The 15,231-nt window shown below is 43.2% G+C and overlaps 1 protein-coding gene across 4 annotated transcripts in view; it reads right to left on the bottom strand.

The window, feature by feature from the left end:
- Positions 1-3,550: 3,550 nt before the first annotated feature.
- Positions 3,551-15,231, bottom strand: part of greb1l (GREB1 like retinoic acid receptor coactivator) — a 51,525-nt gene continuing 39,844 nt past the window's right edge. For all 4 annotated transcript variants that reach the window (XM_049598468.1, XM_049598469.1, XM_049598467.1 and 1 more), the window contains 15 exons: positions 14,850-15,192; positions 14,218-14,333; positions 13,595-13,827; positions 12,007-12,572; positions 11,807-11,912; positions 11,536-11,682; positions 11,286-11,425; positions 10,894-11,055; positions 10,520-10,724; positions 9,589-9,751; positions 9,158-9,373; positions 8,922-9,063; positions 8,034-8,234; positions 7,349-7,487; positions 3,551-7,014 (listed from right to left, as the gene is read on the bottom strand). In XM_049598468.1, coding sequence (XP_049454425.1) covers positions 6,851-7,014; positions 7,349-7,487; positions 8,034-8,234; positions 8,922-9,063; positions 9,158-9,373; positions 9,589-9,751; positions 10,520-10,724; positions 10,894-11,055; positions 11,286-11,425; positions 11,536-11,682; positions 11,807-11,912; positions 12,007-12,572; positions 13,595-13,827; positions 14,218-14,333; positions 14,850-15,192 — 3,043 coding nt within the window. In that variant the 3' untranslated portion in view covers positions 3,551-6,850. The remainder of the gene's footprint in view (positions 7,015-7,348; positions 7,488-8,033; positions 8,235-8,921; positions 9,064-9,157; positions 9,374-9,588; positions 9,752-10,519; positions 10,725-10,893; positions 11,056-11,285; positions 11,426-11,535; positions 11,683-11,806; positions 11,913-12,006; positions 12,573-13,594; positions 13,828-14,217; positions 14,334-14,849; positions 15,193-15,231) is intronic.

Below are 15,231 nucleotides of genomic sequence, written 5' to 3'. Positions count from 1 at the left end.
TTTTTGTCCTTTGTTTTTTCTCTGTCTTTTTTCTTTCTGTCTTTTTTCATCCTTCCAACCTTCCTTTCTTTCTTACTTTTTTCTTCCTTCGTTTGTTTTTGTCTTACTTTCTTTCTCTGTGTCTTTCTTGCTCTTTTTCTTCTGTCTATCCCTAAGTTTTTTTCCTCAGTTTTTTTTTCTAGCTGTCTTTTACTTTTCTATCTTTGGCTAAACACTGATAATATCCGGACTGCTCGGTCAGACTCTCATCCGTCTCGTGAGGTGTCACCCAGGCCTGCACCTCCCCTCACACAGACTCGTCCCCTGAAGCCAAGTCATTTGACAGTCTACCACTTGAGCTGGCTTACAGCATGACCAGCGTGTCACTGCGGGGTCACACTCCCTCCTTCTCCTTCTCACATCACAGTATAGAGTTTGTGCTCCCTGGAATTGACTCACTCCGCACTCACGGGCTTAGCTGCTGATAGGATATGCATAGCTGCAGTCGTGGATGTGTTCCACCAAAGGCAAACTGTAATCCCCCGCCACTCCACTTACCTTCACCCCAACCCCCCAGTAAGCCCACAGACAGATGAGCTTTGGTTTTAGTGAGATGGTTTATGGAAGCCTGAGAGTAATTAGAGTAGACTGCCAAGAGGGATGAGTGATTCACTGTTGGTTACCATCTACGAAAATTGATATTATGTGGCAGCAATCCCTCTATTATAAATGTTGATATCTGCTCATGTGCGAATGTACGCTGCATAATTATATAGTTATAGATCAGTGAACAGTGTCATAAGTGGTGCAGTGATACTTTTAATCATGTCAGTGTTTGAAAGTAGTTTAGTCATAATTACTGCGATGCCCGAGGACTCCATAACTGAAAGAAATATGTCAGAATTATCAGGAGACATTTTCTTTTTTTCCGTGAAAGGATTTGTTGTAATCTCAGCTAGAAGAACAAATCTGAAAATGAAATTGATCTGTGACTCTGACTGAGAGAGGCCAGAGAAAGCCAGTCTTTGCATATTTGATAGTTGTAGTCATAAAACAGTCAATTACCCTTTGGCCTCTTTTAAAGCATGGGGATTCTCCAGCTTGTCACAAATGAATCACTCTGGGACATCTTCAATCTCTTGGGCTTCACGCACAACATCTTTCTGCTTTTCTATTATGAGGTGCAAGAATCAGCACGCCAGCAACTCTTTTCCTGCCCTCTCTTCCTTATCCTGTCCTGACTGCAGCTGGCTGAAAATAGCCCTGTGTTATATCACACAGGGGTTGTAGGTTGATGGAAAGTGTGCTCTAATATTACTGTGCAGGAGCTGAAATAGTACTGTCCCTGGACCAACAATGCCCCTGTGCCCTTACAGTGAAGCCAGAGAAGATCCTATAGCATCCATTAAGAAGCCATTCCTGCTCTTGATAATGAGAGGGTCGTTGTGCAAAGTCACAGCGTTGCTAAAGGCGCTGAGGTGAGACGGATATCGGAAAAGGAGGCGACTGGGAATAAGCAAGGTCCTGATGTTTACTTTAAACAGTATAAAAAGATCTGGGATGAATGGATGCTGAAGAGGGTGAGAGGATTATTAATCACAGGCTGGAGACAGGGCTGCACGTGTGTGTCACCAACACTGCTTGAGATTTGTATTAATGCACTTGCAACACACAGATTAAAGGGGCACCCCACCAGGGTTATCTTGGTTTGGGTTTGAGACATAAACTGAGGAATAAGATATTAAAGGGGACAGTGTGGAGTGGAGTTTGAAAAAAGTGGGTGACTGGGAGGTAGCGAGGAGTTGTAACAAAAAAAGCAATCAAGTTTCAATGTGGGAAATATGTCCAGCCATTTTAAGTTATAGGCCTACTAGAGACTAAAAGTCAGGGTATCTGTGTCTGCTGCTTAAATTGACCCTTTGCTAAGTCCCGCCCCCATACGCAGACTGGCCATTCATAACGGGGCTAAATGTTGTGCCTGGGGCACGCCGTGTATTAATGACACTTGTCAAAGAGGATTTATAGTTGTGCACAGACCCTACACACGTAGCCTACGCCGTTGTGAGCATTTTTACTTGTGCAGTAGTGAGTCTTTGTCACTCTGCAGTTACACCTCCAAAACACTAGTTGGCGGCAGAGGTTTCTGTGAAGTGCTGTAAAGTTTAGTTGATTCAATACACACATTAAACACACAGTACACATGGCTTAATAGAGACAATTTCAAACACAAGTACACAAATCAGCTTCACTATAACTCGCAGCATTCAGACAAACACTTGTCTTTATCTGGACACATTTTCCCACAAATACAACATGCTAATGTTATTAGCGCATTTTACATTGTATAAATTAGCCTAGCGACAAGCAGAGATTTCCTCTGCTCATATGAAGCCAGGATAAATTACACACAAGACTTAAAATGCTATTTTTGTGGAGGCTTTAATGTCTCCACAATTTATTCTTTCTTATCTGTGAAACTGAAGTAAGTAAAAGCTTTGTTTCCACTGAGGGAAATGGTTTCAGCTTACAGAAATATACAGGTCTGCGTCGCAGCGATGCGTAGTTACATTTGGAGGTGCACATCAGGCTACAGCCATAACTATGGCGTCGTTGCAACACAGAAGTATAAATTCCCTATTATTCTGACAGCTTGTTGGACCATCACAGAGGGGCGGGGCTTAGCGAAGGGTCAGTTGCAACCATTTATTTACAAAGCAACTGTACAGAGTATTCAGAGCACTGATTCAGAGTCTGATTCAGGCTGTCTGCACACGCTTCCCAACATGGAGGTGGCCATGCTACCTCTTTAACCATCAAACAGCCATGTTAGATGCTTTGGGATGAAGTGGGACATACCATACTCTTGTTTGAATTGAACTTAACTCAGACTTTCCTGGGAAAATGCAACCATGAAAGACATTATGGCAAAGGTTGCTTGTTTTAAACAAACAAACAAAAAAAAGGTATAACAACAAATTAATCCTTAAGGAAATGAGAAAGCATCATTAAGGGATTTCCAGGAAAAGTTATGAATGTTTCAGGAGATGTATTCAATAAAAAATGGGCTAATCATTAAGAATTAAAGATAATAATCTTGACTTGTTTGGCTTTTTTTTTTTAATTTTTAAATTTTAAGTAGCTTTAAAGCTGTCAAAATCATCTTACTCCAGTCTGTTTGGCAGAATCTTGCACTTGTTGTATTATTCGAGATAAATATTTGTATTTCCCCACAAGGACAATAAAGTATATCTTATCGTATCATACTGTATCCTATAAAGAGCAAAATATTTAACCCTACAAGATGTGTTTTTCTTTGGCTGCAGCTTTACATAAATCCTGAATGTCTTGTTGATACACATTTACCCTCATTTTTTAATAATCTTTGGCAGCACAGCTTAGATTTGAATACATTCAGAGTGAATAACTAAAAATTAGATTATATATTTCTGTCAGAGTACTCTATGACAACTACTTAGTCCTATTTGTTGCACTGCATTTGTGCTACTGTCACAGGCAAACGCCATTTAAATATTCAAGCCTGAAAGTAAAAAAAAAAAAAAAAAAAGATGAAAAAAATGATTTTAGAAGTCATTTTATTACATTCATAAATTTCCAACAACAATAGCATGGCTCTAATGTCATATGTTCACAGCCCGCAACCACAATGGTAAACATGAGGTAGATCACCCAGACACCAAGGCTACCACTGGGCTGGTTATCGTTTAACACATTTCAGTGAAGATTGTGAGAGCAAGTTGCATATTAAGTGTTCAATTATTAAAAAGAAAGACACATTCTACGGACAGTTGGAGTTTAAGTTAAAGTTTTGATCACCAGTCTTATATTTGGACTACATTTGGGGTTAATTTAACAGTGGGAAATATATATATATATTTTCTGCTGGCAACTTGTATAGTGCAAGTTCACATTTCCTTCCCCCAGTGACATTCAGTAGATCTAAGAATCATTCGTTTGGGTCTTGTGCAAAGCCTTCATGGATGGTTTTGAAGAGGACACACTCCCTCGGTTTAAGCGAGCTTAGCATGCAATCAAATATTACACTTCAATATGATTATCAGTCCAAAAGGCTTGTCAAATAAATAAGAATCCCTCGTGGACCTGATTTTCATTTTCAATAAAAATCCAACACAAGAACAGGAAGGGATACAGACATATGGTTAAGGACACATCTAGGTAGATTCTTCTTGCCTTTGCAACATAACATAAAATGCAGAAAGACATTCATGACCAAAATATGCTGGCAAAAGTTACACAAGACTAAAAAAAAACATCAGTAACCCTCAGTGGTTAAGGGGATGATACAATATATTAATAATGTAAACAAAGCTTTAAACAGTACAGTAGTCCAAAATCCAATTATTTCACTTTGCTTCATTCAGGCAAACATTCCTTCGCCTCACAGTTAAATGGTTTCTTCATTCTCATTGGTCCGAAAAAATTAGTGACTTGAGCAGTGACTGTGTGAAACGTCACTTAAGGCATATTCTTTGGACAACCCTGTGCAGAAACATATAAAAACATTCCACTTTCAAGTATATGTAATGATCTGGTCAGCTGCTTTGGACAGCGTGTAACCCTTTCATTGATGACCATTTGCTTTGGAGACAAAAGATGGCAGATTGTGAGTTTAACATGTGGATGGTAGCCAAGACATCAATGTACAATCACCCTAGGAACATTGTAACACGAGCTGAAATCTCAGGCACAGTCAGTAGCAGAATATTTGGCAGTGAAGATGCTTTCTAAATATATATTGCATTTACTGACGTAATGTGATTATGCTTAAAATGCACAGTATTTAAGTCAGTAAATGCCTAAATACAAAAGTCATTTAGAGCATACCAGTAAACCGGTCGTTGCTCCGTCTGATTGGCGTTGCACATTAACAGATGAGTTGTAAAAGTAAAACCCTGTGGAAAGTCAGATGCGTGTTTTGGACAACAGACCTGCTTCATAGTTATATATTCAAGCCATAACGGAACATTAACAGCCTACATTCTTGAGAGGACACAACTTGTACTTTTCTTTAGTTGCAAATCTTTGGATAAATGAATGTGTAAGTCACTAAGAGACTAACACCACATTCGTACAGCTCCCCGTCAGAAGGATTATCGATGCCACATAAATAATTTCAGAGGCACAAGAGAAAAGGATCTGCAGTTTAAATGACTGATGATAGAAATCTAATACAGGCCAAACTCAGTGTTAAAGGTATACAATGCAGGAATTGCAACCTACAGTGCTCTACCATACACTGCAAGCTGCTGCACTATTGTAGGAATGTTACATATGTTGTAATGGAAAAGCTAATACTTTAGCAAGCTAAGCTAAGTAAGCTAACTGCCTGCACTAACCTGCCCAACAAAAACAGGCCAGCTCTGCGTCGCCCTTCATCCCTAGTCTCCTCTTCAGTGCTGCAGATTCACTCTTGATTTGGAATGAGCTTTGTCCGCTTGGTGTTTCACCTCACTATATTTGCTTTATTTCGTGCGTCCACAATTTTCCGAGCTTTCTCTTGGATGCATGCTGCTACTACCTGGTTACTATCTTTTTTTTTTATCTTACCTGTGCACTGTGTTAGCTGGGGGCCACATGCCCATAAATGTCTCGACCATAGCAAAATAAAAACACAACAGAGGCAGATCAATACATTGCCACACATTTCTAGTGGTTCATAAGTAATAATTGAGAGGGACTGTATGAGTCTACACATTTTTAAGAATAATCCTGCATAGTATACCTTTAACATTTCTTTAAAGGGACAGTTCAACCCCAAATAGAAAATATTTTTCCTCTGTCTTTGTAGTGCTATTTATCAGTCTAGATTTTTTTGATGCAAGTTGCCAAGTGTCGGAGAAATCGGCCGTAGACATGTCTGCCTTCTCTTGAATATAATGGAACAAGATGACACTCGGCTTGTGGTACATGTGGTACAAAAAAGTACATTTGAAAACCTCTCTATGGAACTGCATCCGTGTCACCACACCGAAGTAAGCATGCATCTACTGCTGTTTCATTTTTTTAGTGCTTTGAGTACCACAAGCCGAGTGCCATCTTGTTCTATTATACTGGCAAGAAGGCAGACGTCTCTACGGCTGACATCTCCGACACTCGGCAACTCACACCAAAACAATCAACACTGATGAGTATCTCTACAGATATGAGTAAATATATGTATTTTTGATTTGAGGGTGAACTCTACCTTTAATGTAGTGAGCTAACATTTTATAGTCAGTGAGCTTGTGGAGTTCGAGAGGCAGAGCAGGTGAGGAGGAAAAGGCGAGGGGCAGCTGAGGATGTCTTTGGTGCACAACACAAGTCAATGCAAAAAGTACACGGTGAACTTGGAGAAGAGATTTACCCCTTTAAGCGACGTCCCTTGGATCTCCCTTTAAAACCCTGAGATAAACAAGCATGTCCAGCATGGGACACACTGTGGTCAATGTCCATGTACACATACAATCTTCAAATAGTCACATCAGTGATCAGAGACTGTCCGTTTTTGCAAACAAAACAAAGTTCAGTTTCAGCTGTGCTTTTTTTTCCCCACAGCAAAGTCTTTTTCAGTAGAACGCAAGCCCAGCGACAAGCAAGAGTTAAAACACGCACTGACCCTCCTCAGAGCCAGAGCCAGGCATAGTGCACTGTGGCAGTACAGATGAAAGGAAAAGCCATATGAGGGTCCTTGTGTCCACTTGCGGGGCACTTTGGATCGTGTGCTCCAGCATATCCCCTCTGACCTTCCACTGGAATGGCAAGAATTGTGATTGCTGGCTGGTTTGGAATCAAATGTATCCTCATTTCTGATTGTGTCTCTGCAGCAGAGCAGTGGGTCCAGCGTGTTTCAAGCTCAAACATGGCGGCCGGTAAGAAAGTAGAGGGGCCGGTCCTCACTGCAGTTGGCTGTCTGAAACTCATCCCGCAGGCGGAACTGCCACTCGTCCTCCAGCTCCAGTCGGACGATGGTTTGACGCAGGGAACTTCTGTCCTGGCAGATCACGCAGAGAGTGGCGCCTGTGGACACAGTAACGGTAAAAAATAAATCAGAACCGGAGTCTAAAAGCCCTGCTCATAACCTTTAAGAGGCTGTGCTGCTTATTAAATCAGGCTAATGATTTTTTTTTCTAATTGAATGATCTATCTGGTAATATGCATTAAGTGTCCACCAATAATTGTTTGGTGCTTATTGGTTTGACGTGCACAGAAAAACACAGGAACACACAGACAAGCATGCCCCAGTGGCAACATACAATAGTGTCACATACTGTGTTTACCACTGTGGTAAGCAGATGTTATAAAAAGTGTGACAACAGCAACAGAAGCAGCAATAACTGCACTGATGATTCACCTTTGAGGAAACGGAATTTCTTGAGGAGCCCAGAGACGACAAAGGAGTCACAGAGGTAAAGCAGCAGACCGCTGAACAGCAGGCCCTGATGGTTCAGATTGGTGGAGTGTGGACGAGAGTTGATGTAGCACACGGAAATCTGTGACAGAAGACATGAAAAGACAGACTAAGCAAACTGAGGGAAACATAAAATTAATGAAATTATCCTCATGAAACCTCCATAATCCCTGTCAGCTTTACGAGCAAAATAAGCAACTGTGCATCATGATTTATTTCCATTACAGGAAAAAACAAAAGAAATGTGTCTAGGCATGCTAAATAATGAAGTTGTGCAGAGTGCGTCACCTCAAATGCACAAATATACAGTACAATATGCACTGTTAGCATTCAGTGTTTGCACACGTGCATGGATCCAGGTCACAATGTTCTCAGCAAAACAGATGGTGAAATTGTGCAACATGTTTCTCTGTGGATTCGGAAAATTCTACAAACTTTAAGCTTACAAAACATTTGAAATGAACTCAGTCAGCAGCTTATTTTTGTCACAGTTAGAGGTTTCCCTGAAACTATACTACAGTGTGTGCAAAGGTTTTCACAACAGTTAAGCCACGAAGACTTTAGTTGAAGGAATGATGCTAATAGTCTGCTCTGCTGCTTTCACATGCAACCTCCTGGGAGCTCGCACCTCCGGGCTGATGTTGAGGTAGCTATCGATGGACAGAACTGGGTTTTTTCTGTTCTGAATAGCCAGCGGGAACAGTCTGTGGCTGCAGCTTTGCAGGAACTTTTCAAGCAAGAACTGGGCCGGGGCGTCCAGGAGGGTCTGCTCGCTGTCTGGGGCGCAGACATACTGTGACGGGCTGATTGGGGCGGGGTTTTCTATTTCCTGGGGAGAGAAGAGGGCAGCTTAGTGTTAGATGGTGTTTCTAATGAATTCACTAGAAACCCACTTACAGGAGTCCATAGCTCATGTTAAAATGTCCGACAACAGCCTGGCACAAAAACAGTCTTAGCTAATTTCAACATTCATGACAGCTGGAGGCGGATGAATTTTTAAGTAACTCACCTCTTAAGATGCTATTAAGACTTTAAGTTGCATGCATAATTAAGAGCGAGGCTGCTTTGAGTGACAGTTGCTACCATGTGGCATGACCCCAGATTTTCAGAGTATATATAATCATAACATTCTGGTCACCTAAATAGTCTTGCCAGTGTTTGGTTGTACTAAAAGACCCTCTAAGGGCTCATTTATGCTCGTCATGGATGGAGCCTTCTGTCCCTACTCTGTGTTCATTTAGTCCATAATTGTGCATGTTTTCTGAATGCTTATTGATGAGGACAAAATGGAGCTGTACCACCAAGGATTGTGGGGGCAGTGTAGTGTAGTTCAAGAAAGATTCAGGAGGTGAAGAAGACATTCAAAACTGGTGTAACGGAACAAATTAATAATACTGTGAAAAGAATTCTCCGTCCACACGTTGCAGTGTTTTTAAAGGCATCAATGCTGCCTTCTTAAAAGGGGTACATTACTTTGACTATTTAAAACAGTTTATAGTACACACATGACACCCACCATGAGTTTAGGTTTGACCAGGAAGTCTTTGTTTCCCCCGACTGGAATGTGCTTCTTCATGAGGCTGAAGTAATTGAAGCGACACAGCAGCAGCCCACTGCTGTTCACCCTTAGATTAAAGTCCACCTCCTCACAGCTGTACCTGCACACAGCACCAAAACAGCAACACCAGGAGATTAAGACGCTGCACAAGCCACCAAATGTGTAACTTAACTGACAATCCTCTACTAACTTACCGATTGAGGTCGTATTGAACATTCTGCGTCAGGTCCACATTGAGCATGGCAAAGTCGTGGAGGTGACACCGGCTGAAGGGGTGGCTGGGAGACTTGCGAGCCAGGCTGCTGCTCCACCTGCGTGTGCCGCACATTGCATACAGGCAGATCTTTGGAGTGGTTTCCATATGCTGCAGCACTGTCTTCAGAGACACGTTAGTTCCCTCTGATGTCTCACTAGGAGAGAAAAAGGACAGGACACACATGACACACATCACATACACACATTAACAAAGGTCTTCAAATAATATACATATTTTTAGCCGTGGTAATGGGGTAACAAAAGCTAAGAGGTTGCTTAACATGAAAAATAATCACTGAGAATAAATTTTACTCGCAAAACTCAGCAACTCCTCTCCGTGACAACTTTGCAAATCAAAAACAGTTACTACCTGCTGTCTGCTGTCTGGTGGGTGTTCCAAAGCACGCAGGAGTCGTCCATCATAACAATGAAAGGCCATACATCTTGCCTCTTGACACCTTGCTCCTCCAGTCGGTTTCTCTCCAGCTCCAGGTTATGATATGACAGCTCTTTGATCATAAAGCGGGCCGCACCTGGCAAAGACGGGAGCACAGGTGTCAGTTTTTCCATTTATACTTTCTCAAAACACCTACAGTTCCTTTCAGCAAAGCCACAGCGCTGCAGGAGGTAATAAGCAGTGCAAGTGAAATGTAAAAGCTGAGCAATACATTTGTATGTGTAGCCTATGCATTGCAAATTTAAAAGTGAACTCCAACAGTTCAGAAACTGCATGTTCAATACACAGCACTGAGTGTATTGGGTCTAAACTGAACAGGAATGTTGGCAGGCAGCCACATTGACTGTCAGGTTCATGGTAAGACAAAGTAGGTGAAAGGGTGATCATGTGTTTTGGTGCAATTTAGTTTAGTTACACCTATTTGACACAAATTATGCACCTTATCAGCTTCCTAACAAATCAGACTTTAGTGCTGCAAATGGTTAAGACAACATTTAACCTGTTAACTACTGTAAACAAAGATGATTGACTGTGATAAATATATGACCAGGGTCGCTCATGTACTGACTTAAAGGTACCACTAGTAGCGCTATGGAGCAATGTTTTTATGAGTGGGCTTGTGTTGTTTTGCCTTTCATAGATAGCATTAGCTGAGGGTAAACAGAAAAGTAGGGGGAGACCGAAAAACTGGACAAGGTACAGCAAAGAGCCGCGGGTAAGAATCAAACCTAGGTCACTGCTAAGAACTCAGGCACATGCTTTAATAAGTGAGCTACAGGTTTGTCTTGAAATATCACATTTTTACGCAGACATCTAGGTTTAATTAAATCAGCAAGCTGCTCACCAACTCCTGCGTTGTTGAACATAGCCGGCAGGACGAGCAGGATGTGGTTGGGCCAGTATTTTCTGTAGTGCGGCATTTCGAATTGCTTGACGACCAGAATGTGCAGATGACTGGCGCCCTCCATGGCGTGGAAAATGTTAAGCAGGCCGTGCTCTTGTCGTCCTGTGGTCGGGGTGAAGATTGGACTCTTTAATAGATCGGGGTCCTGGAGGCAGACGCAGAGTAAAACAAAACAGTAAAGTTGTGACCCAAAAAAATATTTATCACATTGGTTTATGGCTCAGTTTTGAGGGAGAGATGATCCCCCCACCCTCTCTAGACGCACACATACCTACACAACCATAAATACTCCCACATGTATACAGTAAACTAACCTTGGTGGAGACCAGAGGCAGGCACATGCTCTCTAAGTGGCTGCCCTGCTGACTGAAGACAAAGTGCTGCTCCTTGGCTTTGGGAATGACGAACTGGAGCTGGACCTCCTCCCCCAGCATGGACGAGCAGAAGGTGAAAGCATGGAAGGTGCACTCCGATAGCTACAATACACACACACACACACACACACACACACACATGCATTATTCACACAGAGGTCGCCATTACGTGTGACTACATCATGTATAAATGCCCTCAAGCTTTCAACTGTCAAAGTATTTTGACAGGATATCTTTGCATCTCAAAGTCAGCAATGTTTGAAGTTAATCAAGCGCAAACACAGCAGCAGATGAGTGACTCAGATGTTTGATGTAAGCCCGTGCACACTCACCTGTGAGGCAGGGCCCGCTTCACAGTAGTGGTGACACTGTTCACAGTGATGAAAGGCATTGTGGGCAGCAAACCTGCTCAGACGTATGGACTTGGTCTCTCGTTTTGCTGGTGTTTGGCTCTCGCCTTCTTGCTTACAATCTGCAAAAACCAAACGTGTTCCAGCTTGTTTAAGTTTATATTAAAGTAGCATCCGTGCTGTGTTTACAGCGGTAGATTGAAATACAGTGTGTTTGCATATTTCTGTTGACCTGTTAAGGACTTTGGCATCTTGTCATTGTAAACAGGGCTGGCATTCCTGAACTTAGGGTGCCGGGGGATGGGGTCAAAGGGCAGCTTTCGAATCTCCTCAATGTCAGGCAACTGGGAATTTACAGGAGTTGTAACCTCTGATGTTTCTGAAGATTAAAGCATGAGAACAGAAACCAAATCATCAGACATTTAGTTTGTCATAACATCTACAGTGTGTTTAAAACCATGAGGTCAGAATAAATGATTCAGTTAAATCCTAGTGATCCTCACCTCCTTCCTCCTCCTCTTCCTCATCATACACATCTACCTCCAACAGTCTGATGAGCATTCGAAATAGGATACGGAGAAACTGCAGATAGGCCCCAGTTTTTCCCACCTAGTAAAGGAGAAATGTTGCAGTGACACTTCAGTCCAGATGCTGATAGTATGTATATGCACTTATAGGGGGAGTTTCACTTGTGTTGTGTTACCTGTGGGGGTCCACTGAGTAGCAGGCGCCGTGGGTGTGGCACAGACGGAGCTTCATAATCTGCATGATGCTGCCTGGCTATGGTCCACTGGCGGTAGTACATGCTCTGCTCTGCCCCCTGCAGGTTGACACTGACAGGGGGCCTCAGTGGGCTGCTCCAGGCCACATCTGCATGAGGCAGGAGGGAGAAAGAGCTCAGCTGACTCCCCGACTCCCCCGCCAGCAGGTTGTATGCAGCCCGCGACATGATGACTGTCCGTGGGGACACCCGAGTGGGCTTAGTGTCTCGACCACACTGCGTGGACTGGCTGGGCCTCTGGGTGGAGGAGGACGACGGGGAGGGCGAGGAAGAGGAAGAACTGGAATAAAGAGAGGGAGGGGCCTTGGAGGCTTTGGAGGGGTTGGAGGGGAGCTGGCTTCCGATGGAATCGCACTCTTGCTTAAACCTTTGTGTTACTGTGCCTATGTCTGAGGTAACGACACCTTCAGGTGGGCAGATGGATGTGGAGGGCTTCTGGGCGGAGTCGGCAATGTCAGATGAACTGACACCGTTCTCTGCCAGAGAGCCTGAGAGGAGACATGAAGAGAATAAAATAGATTAATACAAATAAAATTAACGTTATATTACGTAAAGAAATATTTCACCCTCTTAATGATCATTTTTATCATACATCAACAATCTCAGGCATGGATGAGTTTGGTGCCTGGGCAGGTGCATGTGTTCTCTGCTCCTGCCCAGCATCTCGTTCACTGGCCAGGAAACAACAGGCATGGCTGAGTGACAGCAGAGCTCCTGACCAATAGACACTTTTACACTGCCTGTTCAAGGTGGCAATATTGCGTCATTATGCCACCTTGCTGAGCCAGGAACGGAGGTAGCAACGGCCGTGAAACAAGGTCTGTGTAAACTGTAAAGCTGGAAAGTTCTGACCATGAGTGGAGCGGGGGTGTGATGTTTTGATTACGTATTTGTTGCCGACTGCACGCGGGAGACTTACAAAGCAGCTGCTAGCAATTAGCGGCTAACTCAAAGAAGAAGAATGGTGCTGTAAAAAAATGAGATCTGGCAGGTCTTTACCCTCCGAGCAGAGGACGAGATCAGCCGACATACATCAGAGAAAGTAAATGATTGTGATTGACATGTTATGGCATTGTTATTGTTCGTTAAGGGCTGCAAATGCACATGTTATATGTGTCACTAGGGAATTGCTGGATGCCAAGATGCAGTGTATAATCACACAGAGGGGAGGAATGATGCAGCCGTCTCTTGGTTCTGAGTAAAAATGCAAAGGGAGCATACAGAAGGGATTTTGTAGCAGCTCTGTAGTGCGATCACTGTGTAAAAGAGGCTGATGAAATTCAGGAGCAGAGTTCAAATGCGTGCCCAGGTGTGCTACTTGTATGCAGAAGTGTTTTAAATAGTATGGACTGAGCTTACATCTGGATATAAAACTACGTTTTCTTGACTAGTTCAAGGTAACACAGGGAGAGTAATTAATATACAAATGGGGCTGAAGCATGCCTTTAAACTTCTGGTGTTTGCATCTTTAATCCTAAGATTTAGTATCTCAGTGAGGTCAGGGACTCACCAGATGTTCTGGTTGCAGCGCTGCCGTTGCTCTGAGGCCTCTCCAGCTCATCTCCATCATTCAAGCTGGTGGTGGCCTTTTCTCCGTCTGATTCCCGAGGAGCTGAGGCCTTCTTGGGCTCCTGGACCACGGCCATGGACACATAGGTGCAGGCAAGACCCACCTCCTGCTCCAGGGCTGTGCGAGTCAGGTAGCTGGAGTCTATCAGACGCAGGTCGCTGTATTTCAGAGACCTGGTGGGGTAAACTTGTGATGAAGGCTGTTGCTGAGAAAAGGTAATATACTTGGATTTTCATTTCATAGAATTCTATGTTCTCTCCCAAAGATCTTTAATTTTGAAAATGCATTTTATGTCCAAATGATACTGAAAATTAGACTCCACAGCACACAACCCAAGGCTGGCACACTGAGTGCAGGACAGAATGTAACTGGACCTCTGTTGTAGAGAAGACAACCCACACTTTGTGAATGCAGATGTGTAAGATAACACTTGGAAGGTAAAAGAAGTCAAGGCAGCAGCACATCAAGAGGAATCAAAGATGAGCTAAAAGTACTATACTTTGCACAACTTACTCTCAGGCTTTATTATGAGTCATAAGGAATATTGTGGCGTATGAACTAACCTGGGGAAAGTTTCTCCAAGAGGGTCCTTCCCTGTAAGGATGACGATGCAAGGCAGCCCTTCCAGATCCTCATAAGTGTGCGGTACCCAGTCTTCATTCTCACAGCCTCTCCACGCCTACAGCAAAACACAGTTATTACATAATGTTTACTGTTTACTAAACAAAACTTGCATATTAGGCTGATACTGGACCGAGAGATCAAATAGGATATCTAAGGGTGAGGTTTCCTTTTCAGTGGTACAAATTTAATCAAACACAAAATAGTGTTGTTTTTTAAGCCAGCTGTGTAGACTAGAGCTAAGAGCTGAGAATAAATCCTAAAACCGTTCACTGGCTGTGTTTCAGTGGAGATATTTGGAGGTTTAAAATGAGCTTTAAGATTAATCTCTGTGTTGCAAGAAAAAAAAAAGTCTAAGAAAAAGAGATAAGTGAGTTCTAAGAAGTCAAATTCCTGATAATTACTTCAGACTTCTCTGTAAAACCCAATTTCATTCACATCCTCATATCTATTCAAATATTGATGAACGTGTTGCTTGCCTGAATAAACCACAGTAAAACTGTATAAATATTTAAAGTGTGTAATAGAAAACACAATAAAAAGACTCATGACTGTGGTTTTATGTCTTTCTCACCCTGAGGCGGCTGGTGAAGTTCCTGGGCAGGTTGAGTTCGGAGGCGGGGCTTCCTAGCAGCACGGCGAAGCACAGCTGAAGCCCCAGTTTGTCCCTCACGTCCTCCAGTCGCTCCCGGGCCAGCATCGCCAGCTGCAGCGAGGGGACTCGAACCAGCAGCATGTGGCCCCGACCCTGGGAGCCCTCTCTGCTTGGAGCGTTGATAAGGTCCTCCACCATGGCCAGGGTCTCTGGGGTGATGTGGTCTCTCAGGGACGGGGAGGAGGTCAGGGCCATCATGGCCTCTGTGTACTGCTGAATCAGCAGGTAGCTGCGGATCACCATGCTGTGCAGGTGCGGATGTCTGGGGCACAAACAGGGGAGTTTGTTAGTCTGAGCTTTA

The sequence above is a fragment of the Epinephelus fuscoguttatus genome, linkage group LG15 (assembly GCF_011397635.1).
Source record: "Epinephelus fuscoguttatus linkage group LG15, E.fuscoguttatus.final_Chr_v1".
In the NCBI taxonomy this organism is placed as follows: domain Eukaryota; kingdom Metazoa; phylum Chordata; class Actinopteri; order Perciformes; family Serranidae; genus Epinephelus; species Epinephelus fuscoguttatus.
This window is presented reverse-complemented; position numbering and strand designations above follow the sequence as displayed.